Source organism: Theropithecus gelada, chromosome 3 (assembly GCF_003255815.1).
Source record: "Theropithecus gelada isolate Dixy chromosome 3, Tgel_1.0, whole genome shotgun sequence".
In the NCBI taxonomy this organism is placed as follows: domain Eukaryota; kingdom Metazoa; phylum Chordata; class Mammalia; order Primates; family Cercopithecidae; genus Theropithecus; species Theropithecus gelada.
In genome coordinates this window covers 88,043,326-88,061,496 of record NC_037670.1, presented here as the reverse complement: position 1 = coordinate 88,061,496, position 18,171 = coordinate 88,043,326, and the positions used below count along the sequence as shown (strand labels likewise).

The window sequence follows — 18,171 nt, the reverse complement described above, 5'->3', positions numbered from 1 at the left end:
TTTTAACTACATACAATTTTTAAGAGCATGAAGGAATCTAGGAGAGAGAGAAAGCAGGGAGGGCTGCCCAGCAAGGCTGTTAAAATGATAAAGAGACTATTCCACACTTTTTGCCTCTGGTCAATCTTTCCATTTCTTCTCTGAATGTTTATGGGTCTCTCATGTGTGCCAGATACCATTTCAGGTATCAGGGCTACAGAAGTGAGCAAGATAGACTAGGTTTTGCTCTTCTGGAGTCAAGGATGAGGAGGAGGGTATGGAGAGCAGAAAATAAACACACACAGCAACGATGAGCAGGCTGACTTCAGATGGTGATAAGCACTCTGAAGAAAATGGGACAGGATAGGGAGCGAATGACAGGATGGGGCTAGTGATGGAAAGATCTGGGGACAGCTCCCCAAGCAGAAGGAAATGAAGAAAGAGAAAGAAGGCCGGTGTGGCCAGAGGACAGTGGGGAAAAAGAGGGAGGAAAAAGAGAAGTTCAGGTTGGAGGGGAACGAGGTGGTGTGTGTGTGTATCTGCAAGTGTGCAAGTATGTGTGTGAAAGGGTGGGGATGGGGAGTGTAGCCTGTGCAGGGCCTGGCGGGTCACCATAAGGATGCAGGTTTCAACTCTGAGAAAGATGGAAGCTGTTGGGGGATTTTGCTCAAAGGAATGATACAGCATGAGATTTTTTTTAAAAAAAAAAGTCTGTGGTAAACCATACCTAATGTAACATTGACCATTTTAACCATTTCTAAGGGTACAATTCAGTGGCATTAAATACATTCACAATGCTGTGCAACCATCACCACTATCTATTTCTAGAAGTTTTTCATCTTCCCAAACTGAAGTTCTATACCCATTCAACACTAATTCCCCCTTCCTCCCTCCTGCAGCCCCGGGTGACCACCATTCTGCTTTCTTTCTCTGTGAACTGGATTCCTCTGGGGATCTTGCAGAAGTGGAATCATGTAATATTCGTCCTTTTGGGGCTTCAAGGTGCATCCATACTGCAGCATGGTGATTTATATTTTAAAAGGGTCTCTCTGGCTGCCGTACTGAGGACAGACCCTAGTGGCCCCCAGGAGGGGCCACTGCCCTGGTCTAGGTGACAGAGGTGCAGCTGGGACCAAGGAGTTCCAGCATTGCTTGCCTGCTGGCATAAAGGTGAAGGTGAAAAATCTCTCAAATGCCCTGTGCTCTGGGGCCCTGGCTCTGCCACAGCCTTTCCAGGGACAGAGCTCAGAGAGTCACTGGAGTTACCTTTATAAAATTCACTTTGCAGTAGCAGGAATCATCATTCAGATTCTTGATGACAATCTCTCCATAGTGCTCAATCCACCTCTGCCCGCTTAAGATGTTATGGATGCAAGAGGTCACTTTGTTCCACTCAAAATGATCCCCAAAACTAAAAAGAAGGAAAAAGTAGAAGTACCAATTTCCAGAAGAGCCAGCAGCAAATGCAAACAAACTCTGCTCTTTTATAAAATAAGTCATGTCATGCATTACTCATCCCTTTATTCACAGAAGCAACACTGGCTGAGTGTCCATGCCACGCTGGATGTTCTAGGAGCCTCCACTCTCCAAGGAGGCGTGCATACCACAGAGAATGACAGCATTCAGACTCTGCACTCTGGAAGCTACCAGAGGCTTCACTAGAAGCTGGTGGTCTCTTGGAACAGCCCACCCCCTCTTTTGACAGAGGAGGCAGTTCAGAGCCAGAGGGGCTTGTCTAATGTTGCTGAACTAGGAAAAGGGAGGCTTGAGGAAGGGATGAAGATTTTATACAATTTGCTGAACATATATTGCCTGCATCCTTTATGATGAGAAAGTATTCAGATATTACTTATGGAATTCAATAATTATGAGGAAAATGGTATTAATAATATGACCAGATACTTACAAAACATATGCAGTGTGCTAAGTACTATTTTAGGTGTTTTATGTATATTATCGGTTTAATCTTCACAACAGCCCTAGGAAGTAGGTGGTTTATTATTCTCTCTTTCTAGACGGGGAAACTGGTGACGAGAAAGGTGAAGTAAACTGTCCAGCGATTTGCTGTCAGTAAGTACCAGAGTGAGCAGGTGAATCTCAGCAGTCCAGTTCCAGAGTCCCTGCTCAGAAGCATCTTGCTTAATAAATAAGTATCAATCACCCCTATCAGATCAAGGCCATACCTTTCTTAAAAGGGATTTTGACAGCAAAGCAGCACAATAAAGGAAAAACACTTTTTTTTTTTTTTTTTTTTTAAATTTGAGACAGGGTGTCACCCTGGCTGGAGTGCAGTGGCATGATCACAGCTCACTGTAGCCTCAACCTCCCCAGGCTCAAGGGATCCTCCCACCTCAGCTTCCTGAGTAGATGGGACTACAGGTGCGTGCCACCAGTATGCCTGGCTAATTTTTGTATTTTTTCTAGAGACAGGGTCTTGTCATGTTACCCATACTGGTCTCAAACTCCTGGACTTAAGCAATCCGCCCACCTTGGCCTCCCAAAGTGCGGGGATTACAGATGTGAGCCACCACGCCCAGCCAAAACCACCATTCTTAATCTTGTTAGGAAGTGGAAATGAGTTTTTAATAAGCATCTATTCGGGGAACTTTGGTCTCCAGGAGGCATTTCCATTTGAGGGAGAAACATTTTTTAAAAGTGAGCTTGCCAAAAGGAGGAACATTTAAACCTTCTGTCAGATAGATTACAAGTAAAAACACACACTCAATGCAACTGACGGGGGGGTGGGCATCCGGTTCCCAAAGCAAAATCTCGGCCCTAAATTCCATAAAGTTCCTTAACCACAGAAGAAGAACTTACGCTGGCAGAGTCACATGGGTTGTGCCAATTGGAACGATTTCCATGGATTTGCCCCAGAATTTGTTTTTCCATCTCACATCTGAAATGAAATACCAAATATTACATTTTTAGCAGGAGAGTTAGGTAGATGAAATAGTTCCTAGGCTAGATAAATGATCAATCCCTATATAGTACAACCTCTTCACAACCAAGTCAATTATTATATAGGATAACTTTTCATAAAATATAAGTACCAACCCCATGGGCCCCTGGCGCAGACTCAGGGAAACTGAAATGATAAGACAACGTCCTTTCCATGAATGCGTTAATAGCATGACAGGCAGACAGAAGTGAAAACAAGTAGTTAGCACACAGAGAGGCCCAGGTTATAACTAAATGTATTATAAGGTAAAATGAAACCTGAGAAGAAGGAGTGACGAACATGCTTGGAGAAAGCATCAGAAGAGGCTTGTCAGAAAGGGCCATCTAAATGGGGCTTTGAGGAAAAAGCAGGAGTTCACTGGGCAGACAAAAAGCAATTTAAGGCTAAATAGCTTGTCCAAGGGGACAGAAGTATAGGAAAACATAGTCACGTAGTATGGTTCTATCCTACAGGTCTCAGACTGTCTTATCTAGAGAAGAGTAGAAAGGTTGAGAACAAAACCAGGTGCAGTGGCTCATGCCTGTAATCCCAGCACTTTGGGAGGCAGAGGTGGGTGGATCACTTGAGGTCAGGAGTTCGAGACCAGCAAGGCCAACATGGCGAAACCCCTTCTCTAGTAAAAATACAAAAATTAGTTGGGCATTGTGGTGGGTGCCTACAGTCCCAGCTGCTAGGGAGGCTGAGGCAGGAACCCAGGGTGGAGGTTGCAGTGAGCCAAGACTGTGCCATTGTACTCTAGCCTGGGTGACGGAGTGAGATTCTGTCTCAAAAACAAACAAACAAAGAAAAAAAAACTGAAAACGAAAAACAATGGGCTCTCCAAGCCTGGCTAAGAGTCTGGTTTCTGTGCAATGAGTGGAAACAATCAGGCCACTGATGGGATTAGACATGGACCTTGCAAAGGCAATTGGAAGCCATACGGAGAATGGAACAGGAGTAGGAGAGAGGAGAAGCAAGGTGACAAGTTAAGAGGCTACTGCAGTTGCCCAGGGGATAACAAATGGGGATGAAGGGAACCAAGACAACAGACATGGGGAAGCGAGTGAGCCCAGAAATGCTAAAGAAGAAGAAATAGGCACAACTAGGTGACAAATTAGATACAGACCGAAAAAGAATTTATGAACAATGTCAGATTTCTCTAACTTGCATGAATGATGGTACCAACAGAGAAGCCAGGGAATAGAAAAAGAACAGCAAGAGGATCCCATCTGGCTGCTGCACTGAGGATAGACAGACTACAGGGTGGGAGCAGAGGGGACAGTGGGGAGCCCTGGCTGGGGTCCAGGTGAGAGAGGTGGAGGTGGGGCTGGGACCAGCGAGCACAGTGGGCCTCATATTGTAAAATCGTATTTATATAAAATGCCCCAAACAGGCACATTTATAGGCTGGGGAATGTTGAGAGAAAAGGGGCAGGGTAATATTTGCTAAAGAGGATTCTTTCTGGAGTGATGAGAATGTTCTAAAATTAACTGTGCTGATAACTGCACAGTTTATAAAATTCATAATTCTGTGAATAAAAACCATTGAATTGTACACTTTACACGGGTGAATGATATGGTATACAAGTTGTATGTTCATAAAATTGTTACCAAGAGAAAAAAAAAGATAGCTAACTGTTTAAAGCAAAAGTAGTAACAATGTACTACATGATTTATGGTATGCAGAAGTAAGATGTACGTCAAAAATGGTAGAGAGGTTGGGAGGGGAAAATGGAAGTATACTTCTGTAAATCTCACTATATGTGAAACTGGCATAATATTATTTGATGATATTAAAAATATATAACATAAATCCTAAAGTAACAACTTTAACAAGAAACAAAACGGGTAAGTATAGCTAATAAGCTAACAGGGGAGATGAAAGAGAACGATAGAAATTATTCAATCCAAAAGGCAGAGAAAGAGGAAAAGGAGAACAAAGAACAGATGTGACAAACAGAAAAGAAACATCATGAGGGCAGATTTAAGCCCAGCTACATCTACAATCACAACAAACGGAAACGGTTTACACAACCTACATAAAAGGCAGAGAAATGTCAGGCTGGGTTACAAACCAAGATCTGGGAATCCTAGGCCCATGGAAATAGGTGGATTGCTCAGGAAAAGGCTGATGGGGAAGGATGGCCTAGGAGAAGGATGCTCAGGAAAGGGAAGGATATAATGTAGGAAGCACACAGAACTACTTTGAGAAGACCCCTCTCATTTAACAAAAAAAAAAAAAAAAAATCCAACTTTTGGCTGGGCGAGGTGGCTCACGCCTATAATCTCAGCACTTTGGGAGGCCAAGGCAGACAGATCACAAGGTCAAGAGATCAAGACCATCCTGGCCAACATGGTGAAACCCCATCTCTACTAAAAATACAAAAATTAGCTGGGCATAGTGGCTCATGCCTGTAGTCCCCGCTACTTGGGAGGCTGAGGCAGGAGAATGATTGAACATGGGAGACAGAGGTTGCAGTGAGCCGAGATCACGCCATTGCACTCCAGCCTGGCAACAGACTGAGATTCCATCTCAAAAAAAAAAAAAAATCCAACTTTTGAAACAACAAAGAAGAGGTGCTTATAGCATGAGTGAGATTTATCAATTTAGGAGGCTAGGAACCTTATGAGAATATTTCCAGAGGGTTTTGGTGAGAGAGCAATTTCAATTTTAAACTTTAATAGCAAAGGTGAAGAAAGAACACCATGGTACTTGTCACTTTAAGCTGGAAATACTGATTGCCTCCAGGGAGAGAAACTGAGTGGCTGGGGAAGGGGGTTACAGTATACTGCTTCGTAATTTTAAAGTTTAATAGACTGCGTGTGTATGTGTGTGTGTGTGTGTGTGTGTGTGTGTAAAGGCAACATGTGATATCAGTGGTAGCAGAGAAAAATATTTTTAAAATGTATATGTGCTTACTGTCTAAAAACTTAGGATGCTTATATTTTCCTTCTACAGTACACTTTTTTTAAAATAAATTGAGAGGTTAACAAAATTAATCCATCTAGGAAATGGCTATAGCCTTATTTATTCTTCAGAAGATTTACCCACCCACCCCCAACTCAAAATATAAACTTAACAAAATTTTAGGAACAATCATCTCAAAACTGAAAAGAAGTAAGCAATGTAAAACACGACTTCGGAAATAAAATTTAAGTCTGGCAAAAGCAGAAAACCCCTCTGCTGTCTACACTCTGATAAACGACTGTAAATATTTAGTGTCTCTTGAAATATGTGAGGCGTTTCAAATGATTTTTAAATAAGATAAAGTTACAGAAATAAATGGAGGAGGCTCAGATAAACTAAGTGAGAGATGAGCGGCAAGAACAGGTGACGCAGATCCTTCCAACCAGGCCCAAATCCAGGAACCACTTTTGATCTCAGTAAGAATTGATAGCAATTCTTGGATAAAGTAAATAGATAACATATTACACAATATGATGGAAGTAAAATGTATTAGCACATTACCTTGCCAGAAAACAAAATTTCTAGACTCAGCATGGCATGCAGAGATAGGCGGATGGTGGCTGACCTGATGGAAACAAAGGACAGAAAAACAAAAAATGAACTTTTGCGTCTCATGAATTCCATTCTTTCTCCCCTGCACTGAGATGTAACACAGTGTGCAGTGCTGAACTGAAGGAAAAACTTTAGTTTCCCTCAACAAGTCTGTCCTCAAGAGGGCGCTCCTGATACAGTCAGCTCCCACTTGCTCAGGTTGGTCAAGGGTGAGGGGAAGGCCCTTGAATGGAAGCCTCCAGAAGCCTCTGTGGGAGGGCGGCCAGGTGGTGAGTGATGAGGATAGAGGCGCATTTTGAAAGACATAAAAATAAAAACAGGGACATGTGAGGATTGCTCATCCATAACATATAATCTGACATTGGCTACCAATGTGTCAACATCTCTGTCAGCTGTTCTGAAAGTAGCTGCAGATGTTTTAATTAAGATATCAAGTAACAAGTATTCTAACATGCAACCCAAATGCTCTTCCTCAGGCTCAGCCAATTTAACTCTTGAAAACTCTGCGTAATAAGGGCCAGCCTCTTTTCAAGTCACCTACAAGAAGACCGATGCAAGGTAATTTTTTTAAAAAGAATGTTTCTATTAAAAAAAAAAAAAAGGGCGGGGGACACACAATTGTTGAGGAAACGTTAGTCAACTGTTAAGAACATTTTATTTATTTTTTTGTCAAGATAAAAACTATCTTGAGCAAATAAGTAACCTCATTCCAGAAAAGAGAATTCCCTGGAGCAGAGACTGCTTTTTGGCAAGGAGTCATTACTCATTTTATTCAGTAATGAAGAGGCTGAAGAGAAAATGGCTCCTCCCTCTATTTCCTCATTATCTCAGTTGCACTCAGGGAACCTTGAGAGGTGTACATGCTGTTATTCTAATTCAGTACTGGTGAAACCACAGTAATGCTTTCAGGGTTGTTTCCAGAAAGTTCTCTGATGTAGCTGATTCCTAGCAGAGGTGTCTTACATTGAGAGTATCTAGCTCAAAGCCTGCACTTTATAAACAAAGAGACTGAAACCAGAAAGATTAAGTAACGTTTCCCAAGCCACACTGATAGTCAGAGGAAAGACCCAGCAGTTTTGGTTTACCTCACTGGTTTTCAAACTTGGCAAAAAAAGGAAAAAAAATGTTTTGAGCAGCTGCACGGTTTTCAAACCCATCTTATCAAGAACCCAGAATACTGAGCCCTTGCTTGAGAAAACAGGTGGGGAGGAAGGGAGGGCAGTGGGTAACAAATCCACAGCTGTTCACCTTCCTAGGACTCTCGGCTGAGGAACATGGTTTGAAAACTACTTCTGTGAGCCAGGCCTCCAGCTGGAGGACTGCAGGGCTGGGAGGATGCGGTCACACACACCACACCCACATATGACTCATGGGATTACAGCCGTGTGGGCCAAAGAAAGGTAGAGACAAAGATGTAAATCATGTAGGTATCTTTCAGATTCCTCAATGAACATAAATGCCAGTTGCAACACAAAGCAGGAGACTCAGATTTGCTGCTCTTTGGTTTGTCTTAGTTCCCATGTGCCTCCTAAGAACGTGAGCCCTTCTGTGCCTGTGGGATTTTCAAGGGCAATTTTCACTTCAAGCACTGACTTAGAAACCTAATCCCATAATGTAACTCTCTGATATTTCCTTTGATGTTGTCTTTTTTCTTGAGACAGGGTCTCACTCTGCCACCCACGCTGGAGTGCAGTGGCACAATCAGCCCACTACAGCCTCGCCCTCCAGGGCTCAAGTGATCCTCCTGTCTCAGCCTCTCAAGTTGCTGGCACTAAAGGTGTGTGCCACCATGCCTGGCTAATTTTTTCACTTTTTGTAGGGATGCGGTCATGCTGTGTTGCCCAGATGGGTCTGGAACTCTTGGCCTCAAGTGATCTTCCCACCTCAGCCTCCCAAAGTGCTGGGATTACAGGTGTGAGCCACCATATCCAGTTGTCTTTTTTTAAAAAATCCTACCACTTGGAGATACTTTATATCAAAAAATGCTACATTCTTCTCCTTTTCTTCACTAGCTGTCTCTCAATGAAAACAGTGGAGCTAGCTTTGAAACCATGGGATCATATAAAACAAAATCAGGGTGCAGTGGCACAGCCCTGTAAGCTACTTGGGAGGCTGAGGCAGAAGGATCCCTTGAGCCCAGGGTTCAGGAATTCAAGATCAGCCTGGGCAACACAGTGAGACCCTATCTATAATAATAATAATAATTAAAAACAACCATAAATCAGCTCAAGACAATCGCCACTCCCCACTTCTCCACCCCACCTGGCATGACCCACTACGGAGTGGAAGGACAGCTATGAAATGTTCCTCTCCCTCATAATGGAGACATATTTTAAAGTGGATTATTATGAAGGAGATTACATTCATCCCACAAAAACAATGTAGCAATGTGGGAGAGGAGCACTACAGCTTTGATGAAGAATTTGGCATCTTTACAGGTATGGCCGAATGTAAACATCAAAGCCAAACACAGTATATAAAAACCATACACCTCTTTTGTAATAATTTTAAACACCATAAAACAGGGATAAATATCCTATCCATATGAACTATAAAAGAACCCCTACTGTATACACACATCTCATAAAAACGCAAACTTGATTTTTTAAACTATTGTGTTAGATAATGAATGAATGTTTAGCAGATTAAGTTTAGATGGGTTCAACACATTTTCTGAATTAAGTCTCAACCTTCAAATATCAGTAACTTTGCTCATTTCTTTATGGCTTACACAGGCTTTTGGGAATGGTTTATTTGGCCCACATTGCTTTTAAGAGTTTTACAAAGCTTTCTGGGGAAATTTACATTGATAGCTTATTATTATTATTATTATTATTATTATTATTTTGTATATTTCCTCCTATTTCTGGAGTATCTGCCATGTGCTGCACTAGTGTCCAGGAATGAGGGAAAGGTTTTTGCTGTTCCACGGACCTGAGCCCTGACTGCAACATCATCTGCTGGCTGTTTGACCTTCACAGCTTTTCCATCCCCTCAGCCTCTGTCACCTCATCTGTGAAATAAGGCTGATTCCACTGACTTGGCCAACTAAAAGAGAACACATACAAACTGTCCAGGATCGTACACTGATGTGGATTAGGCAGAGACTATATTTTGATTTTTTTTTAATGAGTGTATTTTCACTTGGTTCTTACTATCTTTGTTAGCCTGATTTTATAAATTAGGAAACAGGGGTTCTGTCCAGCAAAGAGCTTCCCCAATGCCACACCATTAATGAGTGATCAAGGTAGCACTCCAAACCTATGTCATCCTCTTCCAGATCCAGGGCTCGTGTCCCTCCCCAAAGCCAGGACACATCGTTAAGGTTCCTTCTCATGGACATTTGGAGAAAAAACCTTTTGAATTTGACCTTTCCAACCTGAGTCTCGCATATTTCTTTGTAAAATGAGGTGTGAGGATCCCTCTTGGCTTCAAAATGCTCTGATTCTAACATCTGATGTTAATGTCTTCTTCAAATCTTAGCATCAAAGGTGGCAGCGGATGCTGGCCAACTTGAAAATATTATACAAAGGCTTTGATTAACTTCAATGCCCATGGAAAAAGGTAATTCACACTTAATCACTAATCTTTGTTGATGGCAATCCTTCTAAAATCTATTAGAGTAGAGAATAATGAGCAGAATCTAACCTGTCTATGTTATTGTAGGATTTTGGTTGAGTCTGTATTCTCCTAACATTTTAACTCAGGCAATAAAAGGCAGTAGATGCATTTGTCTGAATTGACCCAGCCCTGGAAGAGATGCTCTCTGTTAGCCTGTTGAATAAACCCAATTTAGACATTTTTTTTTTTAAGCATTCTTCCCTATCACTTCCTCTCCAATCAAAGAAGAGCAATTCTTGATTGGTAAGGATGCCCAAGCATTCAAGGAATTACTACACATGGTTTTTATTATGCAAGTATTCATATGATAACACATGTATCTATCTTTCTTTCTACAAGTCCCAATACAGTTCCCCTGGCAGTTAAGAATTCTGGTAATTTATAATTTATTTATATATCTGAGGACTTTCTTTACCTTGACCTAATCATTTTTAATTTATGCTTTGAATGCACTTTATATAAGAGGTCAAGGGAGAAGCAGATAGGGAAAGGATGTATTTTCAGTATTTTTGTACTTTGTAAGCTTTTATTTTTCAGATTTAGAAAAGTAGCCCTTCAATACCATCAGTTCTCCCCTGCAACTGCTCCAAGGCATAACTATCCAGTACTCCCAGGTCCTGACTTCCCTGTGGCAATACAGGGCAATAATGAAAAAGAGGGCAAGTGTCAGGTGAAGAAGTCATCCGGACAGGGGGACCAAGTGGCCATTCTTTCCAGGTCACTCATCAAGCACTTACTGATTGCCTCCGATGTGTCAGGCACTGTCCTAGTCACCAAGGGTAAAATGATAAGCTAAAGAAACAAAACTTCTTACCCTGATGGAAGTTGTATTTTAGTATGGAAGTGGGTAAGACAAACGACACATAAGAAGCACATAATTTGTCAGTAGTAATGTGTGTTGAGGAAAATAAAGCAGGGCATGGTGATGTGGGGACAGTGAGTAGGAGGGCTGGTTAGACAGGGTGGCGGGGCAGGACTCTAATAATGGAAACCTGTGGGGCTGAGAGAAGTTCGGAAGTTAACCACGCAGATATCTGAGAGAAGCACGTCCCAGGTAGAGGACACAGCCAAGGCCAATGGCTGGAAAATGCTTGGTACGAAGCAGAAGAAGCAAAGCCAGTGTGGCAGAGCTAAATGACCAGGCGGGGAAAGTAGAAGTGTCTGAGGGTGAGATTTTCGAGGGCGTTGTGGATCATGGCCAGGACTTTGGATTTTATTCCAAGTGACTTGGGAAGTTGGTGGAGGGTTTAGAGCAGCTGCTACTTGTTTTAAGCAGTCACTCTGGCTGCTGGATAAGGAATTAACTGGCTCTGGAAACAGGAGACCAGTAGTGAGTCCAACTGCAATAATCCCAGTCACTGATTTTAGTGGCCTGAGCTAGGTGACCAGCACCAAATGGGAGAGAGAGTGAAAATGGCTGGCTGTAGAAGGCAGGCTTCTGAAGGAAGACCCCAGGATTTGCTGATGAGAGGATGTGAGTTATTAGAGAAAGAGCTATTAAGGATGATGCCAAGAATTCTGACCTGATTCTGGGGAGAATGCAGATGTCAATTATTTTCCCTTCTCCCATGTTCAGAGTGAATCACTTATCTCATAAACACATGGCTTCTAGCAAAAAATTAAAAAACAAAAACACATTAAGTGCTGACTTGACCTAGAAATGTAGAAAACCACAAAGCAATGGTTTAGTTGTCTCATCTTTGATTTATTGCTGGTTTTATTTGAATGAATTTACCCTTTGACAGTGTCTTTAAGATGGTATTTACTTATTTAATAGGTAATAAATAACTGCTTACTAGTAGATACAAGGACTATTCAGAGAGGTTACATGAGTGTGCAAGGAGGAAGTGATGGGTGTGGCAAGTATAAGTCTGTCCAAGAATGTATGGACTCAGAGTCTTCCAATAAATAACAGAAAAGGAAGAAAAGCTGAGCCTGTAGAGCAAAGGAAAATATCTTCTTTTCAATCTCTTATATTTTAGTAACTTTTAATAACTGCACTCACCTTTTCTGACACTCTCAAGGGTATGCAGGTGGGTGGGTAAATGGTTAAAATAAACAATGATCTGGACATGTTTCATGTAATTAGGAAAAGCTACTTTTAGACTATAGCTTAATTGCATATCCTTTCAACAGCAAACCTTTCCCAAAGGTATGAAAAAAGGAATGTAGTCAACTGAAGTAAGTTTTCTGACCCATCTATTCCCTTGATGCAGCTCAAAAACAGTGTGTTAGCTCTGCCGGGCAGCAGGAGGACACAGCAAGCAGGGAATCACCTGCCAGAAGATACTCAGTCCCTGACCAATAAGGAAAGAAGGGAAGTCCTTCCTCTCTGAATTCCTCCTTTTGTGGGTTTGTGTAGAAAGCCAAGGTTGAATTGGATTTTTTGGCACAAAGGAAACCTCTGAGAAGGTGGAAGAGCCAGAGGGTCAGAACCCAGGACAGGAATGTCTATGACTCACTCCTGAACGTTCCTCTTTCACAAAGGCCACACCCCAGTCTACCACGGGAGCTGAAAACAAAGTCCTATGTGAGTCTGGAGAGACTCTTCAGGGCAAGAATGAACAGCATACACGAAGGGCTGCTTTCACATCCACCGCAGACTCCAGTAGCTCTGAGCACAGTCACTGAGTCCACACGAGAGACCCCACAAAGGGTGAGGGGAAAAGGACGCAGGGATGGAAACAGAGGGGCTGGGTGAGATCTAGCATTTGCTGAGGGGCACTGGGAAGCTCAAATCCTCTAGGCCTTGGTTTCCTCGCCTGTAACTGATCCCTGCCTCACCTTCCACAGAGCGCCATTTTGGAGATCAAGTAAGATCATGAATGCACGGAGCACTCTACACATCTAATACTTGTTATAAGAAAAGTTTTTAACAAGAAATGCTTTCTCTGGTTTCTGACCACATGAGTCATTTTGATATTGTGGTTTTGGGTCTTTTCGACGAGAAACAATAGAGAGGCAAGTTTCAACGGAGTCGAACTCTCAAGCAGCAACGACTTCCACTTGCCTGGCTGCTCCCCACCTGGAACATCCACACACCCAGCAAATCCACAGGATAACAAAATCGAGGGGCTTTGAGGGAGAGACCGCCATCGCTTTCCAAATCAGACCGTTGTCTAGGAAACTCAGAAGAAAAGCCAAGTTGTTTCTTGCCAGGTCCTTAAGCTTGGAGATATAATTTCCATCAACATCCTCCTTAGAAAAAAAGTCCCCCCAAAATACTAATTCAGGGGGCTTGCCCAGTTTATTATATTAGTCATCCAGAAACCTGTACTCACTGTAGAGAGGCGCAAGAAAACAAACCTCTAAGCCATGAGAGCTTAAGTATATCAATGACACATAATGGGCAAGGGCAGAGTCATGCTGCCTCCATCAACGTAGACTGTCTCCTGGGCTGGAGGCAGAAAGAGCCATACCAGGTACCAGTGGGAAACAGAATAAATGCTCTGGCACTCTCTTCAGACGTGTTAAATTAGAATAGACAAGGTCAGGAGAGGGAAAGAGGGGCACTGAGTTGATAGGTTCCTGTTGGCCAGGAAAAGGGAGGCTCCGACCCTATACCCTTCCCACTCCTAAGGCAGAGGGCTGCCTGGCGTACTGAATCACACAGGTGCATCTTCACACTGTATACTCACTTAGGATTCTCGGTGGTTTCCCAAGTAATCTGCCTATGGGAAAATCATACCTAGTCACACTGGACAATGCTTTCTGATCCCCAGAGCAGGTCTATTTTTCACAGTAAATGCATATAGTAGCATTCTAGTTTATACATCAGTCTCTTGTAAGCTTAGTGTGAATTTATCCCTGAGATACTCATCCATTCTTAGGTATATTAAAATAACCAACTATCTGCGGCCATCAGGCTAAATTCCAGACAGATGAAGCAGCTCCATGATGGATCAGGACTGGTGGTATGACCATGGTGAAGCCAGCTGTGAGCACTCCTGGCTGCCTGATAGCCATCCTCCGTCAGAGACTCACCAGCGACATTAAGGCCCCTTCAAACCACTTGTACTAGAAGTGGAGATATAGCATATCTTTTTTGAACATAAGAAAGTATGTATTATAGATACATGCCCTTCTAGTTTTCTTTCATCAAGTCATTCCTCAGGCTCCTCTCTGCCTTGTCAACACTCCTCTTACTATTCTTTCCCCTTTTTTGTGAAACGGAGTCTTGCTCTGTTGCCCAGGCTGGAGTGCAGTGGTGCGATCTTGGCTCACTGCATCCTCTGCCTCCCAGGTTCAAGTGATTCTCCTGCCTCAGTCTCCTGAGTAACTGGGATTATAGGCATGTGATACCACACCTGGCTAATTTTTTGGATTCTTAGTAGAGATGGGGTTTCACCATGTTAGCCAGGCTTGTCTGGAATTCCTGACCTCAAGTGATTCACCTACCTCAGTCTCCCAAACTCTTATTACTATTTGTTTTTTTTTTTTTTTCGAGACGGAGTCTCGCTCTGTTGCCCAGGCTGGAGTGCAGTGGCGTGATCTCGGCTCACTGCAAGCTCCGCCTCCCAGGTTCGCACTATTCTCCTGCCTCAGCCTCCTGAGCAGCTGGGACTACAGGCGCCCGCCACCACGCCCAGTTAATTTTTTGTATTTTTAGTAAAGACAGGGTTTCACCGTGTTAGCCAATATGGACCTCGATCTCCTGACCTTGTGATCCGCCCGCCTCAGCCTCCCAAAGTGCTGGGATTACAGGCATGAGCCACCACGCCCGGTCATTCTTACTATTCTTAACACTTTATACTAAAAGGCATTGTAGGCCAGGCGTGGTGGCTCAAGACTGTAATCCCAGCACTTTGGTAGGCCAAGGCAGGCGGATCCCATGAAGTGAGTTTATGACCAGCCTGGCCAATATGGTGAAACACCATCTCTATTAAAAATACGAAACTTAGCTGGGCATGGTGGCACAAGCCTGTAGTCCCAGCTACTTGGGAGGCTGAGGTGCAAGGATCACTTGAACTGGGAGGCAGAGGTTGCAGTAAACTAAGATTGTGCCATTGGAAGCCCGCCTGGGCAACAAAGTGAGACTCTGTCTCAAAAAAAAAAAAAAAAAAAAAAGGCATTGTAGACGTTCCCAGTAAATATAAGAGCAATAGCCATTTACTGAATATTTCCATCAGTGTATTATTTTGTTTAAGCCTTACTACAACCTATTAGTCAAACATTATCATTCCTAATTTATAGATTAAAAAAAAAAAGGGAGGCTCAGAAAGTTGAAGGAACTTACATAAGGTCACGCATGGAACAAACTGTGGAGTTAAGATTGGAAGCAGGCAGGTCTGCACATCCTACACCCAGCACATCCTAAACTACTAACAATAACCACTTCTCTTTCTTGCTTATTTCATGGAACTAAATGCTAAGTTATGTAACCCTCTTTCTGTCTTTGTGCACAGGTGCCCAGGAGCTCTGATTTCTCCCCACTGTGCCACCATGGGAAACACACAAACAGATCTTGTTTTGGGCCCTGTCCCACCAGGGCTCAGAGGACTGAAGCTCAACTTTACACAGCTCACGTTACTATTCTTTTCTTATAGCTATTCATCCTGTCCTGATTGTCTGCTGTAGTTTGAGGCTATTTTTGGCCTTTATTTTTTCACAAGAGTGCATATGATACCATGGAAACCAAATTATATTTTCATTTATTCTCATTCTATTTTAGGTTCAGTATTTAAATAACCCAGATGAATTTTGAATCACACAGATTATCTTATCCCCTTTAACTACTGATTTAGCTCCCTACTTCCCCAGTATCAGTCCATGTTTAATTTCTTGTTTTAGCTTCTAACTGGCAAGCTACTGACAGTGTGCTTTGGGTTACTGTATATTCATTTTCCTTCAAGTTCCAGAGAACACTCCTTATCATTTACAGTTAAGATAAGCACTATCATCATAAGTCTCTCAGCCAACCCACGCTTCCCTTCCTCTCCCTGTAGTGCAAATCCATTGATAAAGAGAGCAGCAAGATAAAAGAATATTTTAGCAATCCAACCCCCCTTTATCCTTAGTTCTCTAAGAACTGGGGGCTGAGAAATGTACAGAAACAATGATGTTTAATGTTCCTAGGGATTTAGGGATATACAGAGAGTGAACGTGTTTGATTGCTACCTTAACAAGGTGGGAGAGGGTATATTTTATTTTTTAAATTTGTTATAATTTTAAAAAACTTTCTTTCTGTGTATCTTAGTAAGAGAAGGTTTTTTAAAATTTTCAATATGTATACACTCTATTGATGCATGCTGGCATGCATCAATAATGACAGCAAACACTCATATAACATGTATCTTCATGTCTCAGATACTGCTCCAAGCGCTTTGCAGACAGTGTCTCACTGAATCATCACAAAACCATGTGAGGTACATACAACTGTCACCATCTCCACTCTCGAGAGCAAACTAAAGCACAGAGAAGCTATGTAACTTGCCCTGGGTTATAATGCTAGTAAGAGGTAGAAATGAGATAGGATGGATCCTAGGCTGTCTGATGTCTGAGTATTACTGTATGCTACTTCTATGGCAAGAGTGTGATGGAACTTTAGGCTGCATGAGTACAAGGTTTTGCATCCATCAGATGAGGGCAAGGACTCCTATCCGGATCCCTCACCCCTACCCCACTGTGATATCCTAGCACCTGGAACAGTGGCAGGCACATGGTATATGTTCTAGAAATAATTTATTGATATGAATGAATAAATACATCAATGAATGATTCCTCTCAAATCAAAATTGAGAATAACACATTTATCTGGTGCTACCCATTCTGCTGGGGGCATTCATGCTCTGGAATAACGATGTCAGTGTGTTAGGGAGCAATGTTAAACCTCTAAATTGAAGGTTGGGCCAATGTTCATCCTTTCAAAATTCCTTGTGCTAACGATTTTAAAGAGAAAGGACACCGGCAATGCATGTAGCCAAGCAAGTGTGCAGAATTACTGGTGGTACCTTTATGCCCCTGGGTGGTGGCTTGGCTTCAGTGGAAGGGAAATCGATCCCTCCCTTTATGTTGAAAAGCACTGTAATTATCTCGGCTGCTTTGAAGCCAGTGAAAGGTAGGAAATAAATATTTCAGAAGCACATTGAATGGGAGACATAAGCAACCCCTCCCAACAAGCACAAAAGGGTGTATATACCTGTTCTGAAAAAAACTGGAAGCCCTTGTCCTCCCGAATACATTCATATGTTTCTCCAAGAACTGGATTAAATGGCTTGCTCCCAGCTCGGTAGTAGCTAGATGCATACGCTGATATGGCAAAGGCTGCCACATACACCTAAGGACAAGAGAAAAGAACGTTGTCACTTCTGTGTCACCAAGAGCTTTATTGTTCACAAAGAACTTAACAAAATAAAACCTCTCTGATTTTCTTTCAGAAAGCCAAAGATTTGTCTTTGGTTGTTTAAAAACAACCAAACCAACATAGGTTTAAAATTGTAGGTTTAAATAATGTTTATTTGGGCCCCCAAACAAATTAATCCAATGTTTTCAAGCTGTCCGTTTATCTTGATGTCTAAAAGTTAGGAGATGCTATCAAGACGATGACATTTCTAAACTGGACTACACTGTTTCTGGAAACTGGTAAGCTGAGGCCAGTACTTTTAAGCCTGACAGTATCTGAGGATCTTGATAAGATGCTAAGGCTTTAGGGGTAGAGTGGGGAAAGACTATTAAAAAAGGAGTGTTAAAACATCCCTCCAAAACTCAGGAATCAGCATCATAAATTTAACCATTCAAAATGGGATATTATAGAAACCAAAACATTCATTTTGACCAAAGAAAATCTGAGTCATTTCCTAAGCCTGGGAAACAAGCCACAGGATATAGTGACTTTAAAGTTCTGCTTTTTTGGGAGGAAAAGTGAAACATAAAAAAAAAATAAATAAATAAAGAGCGGAAGGAAGAAAAACTTTACGTGAACACGAAGTGAACAAAGTCTCTGGGTGGCCCTCACTGTGAGGTCTTGGCATCTGCAGCGGTTCCCCGTCAGGGCACCAGGGAGGCACATTACCTTCTTTGTCTTTTTTTCCATGTGTGTGAAAACAGTTAAGCCTAAGCAGTGATGGCAAATTTTCCTTTCTAATGTCGGCTAGTAACAATCTCAAGATTTCTTC

General features: G+C 42.3%; 1 protein-coding gene across 1 annotated transcript in view; it reads right to left on the bottom strand.

Annotated features, from left to right (window-relative positions):
* Positions 1-18,171, bottom strand: part of OSBPL3 (oxysterol binding protein like 3) — a 184,537-nt gene that overhangs the window by 17,312 nt on the left and 149,054 nt on the right. The window contains exons 16-19 of the mRNA XM_025379596.1: positions 17,196-17,333; positions 6,386-6,449; positions 2,797-2,875; positions 1,246-1,390 (exon numbers count right to left, since the gene is read on the bottom strand). Of these exons, the coding sequence (XP_025235381.1) occupies positions 1,246-1,390; positions 2,797-2,875; positions 6,386-6,449; positions 17,196-17,333 (426 nt within the window). The remainder of the gene's footprint in view (positions 1-1,245; positions 1,391-2,796; positions 2,876-6,385; positions 6,450-17,195; positions 17,334-18,171) is intronic.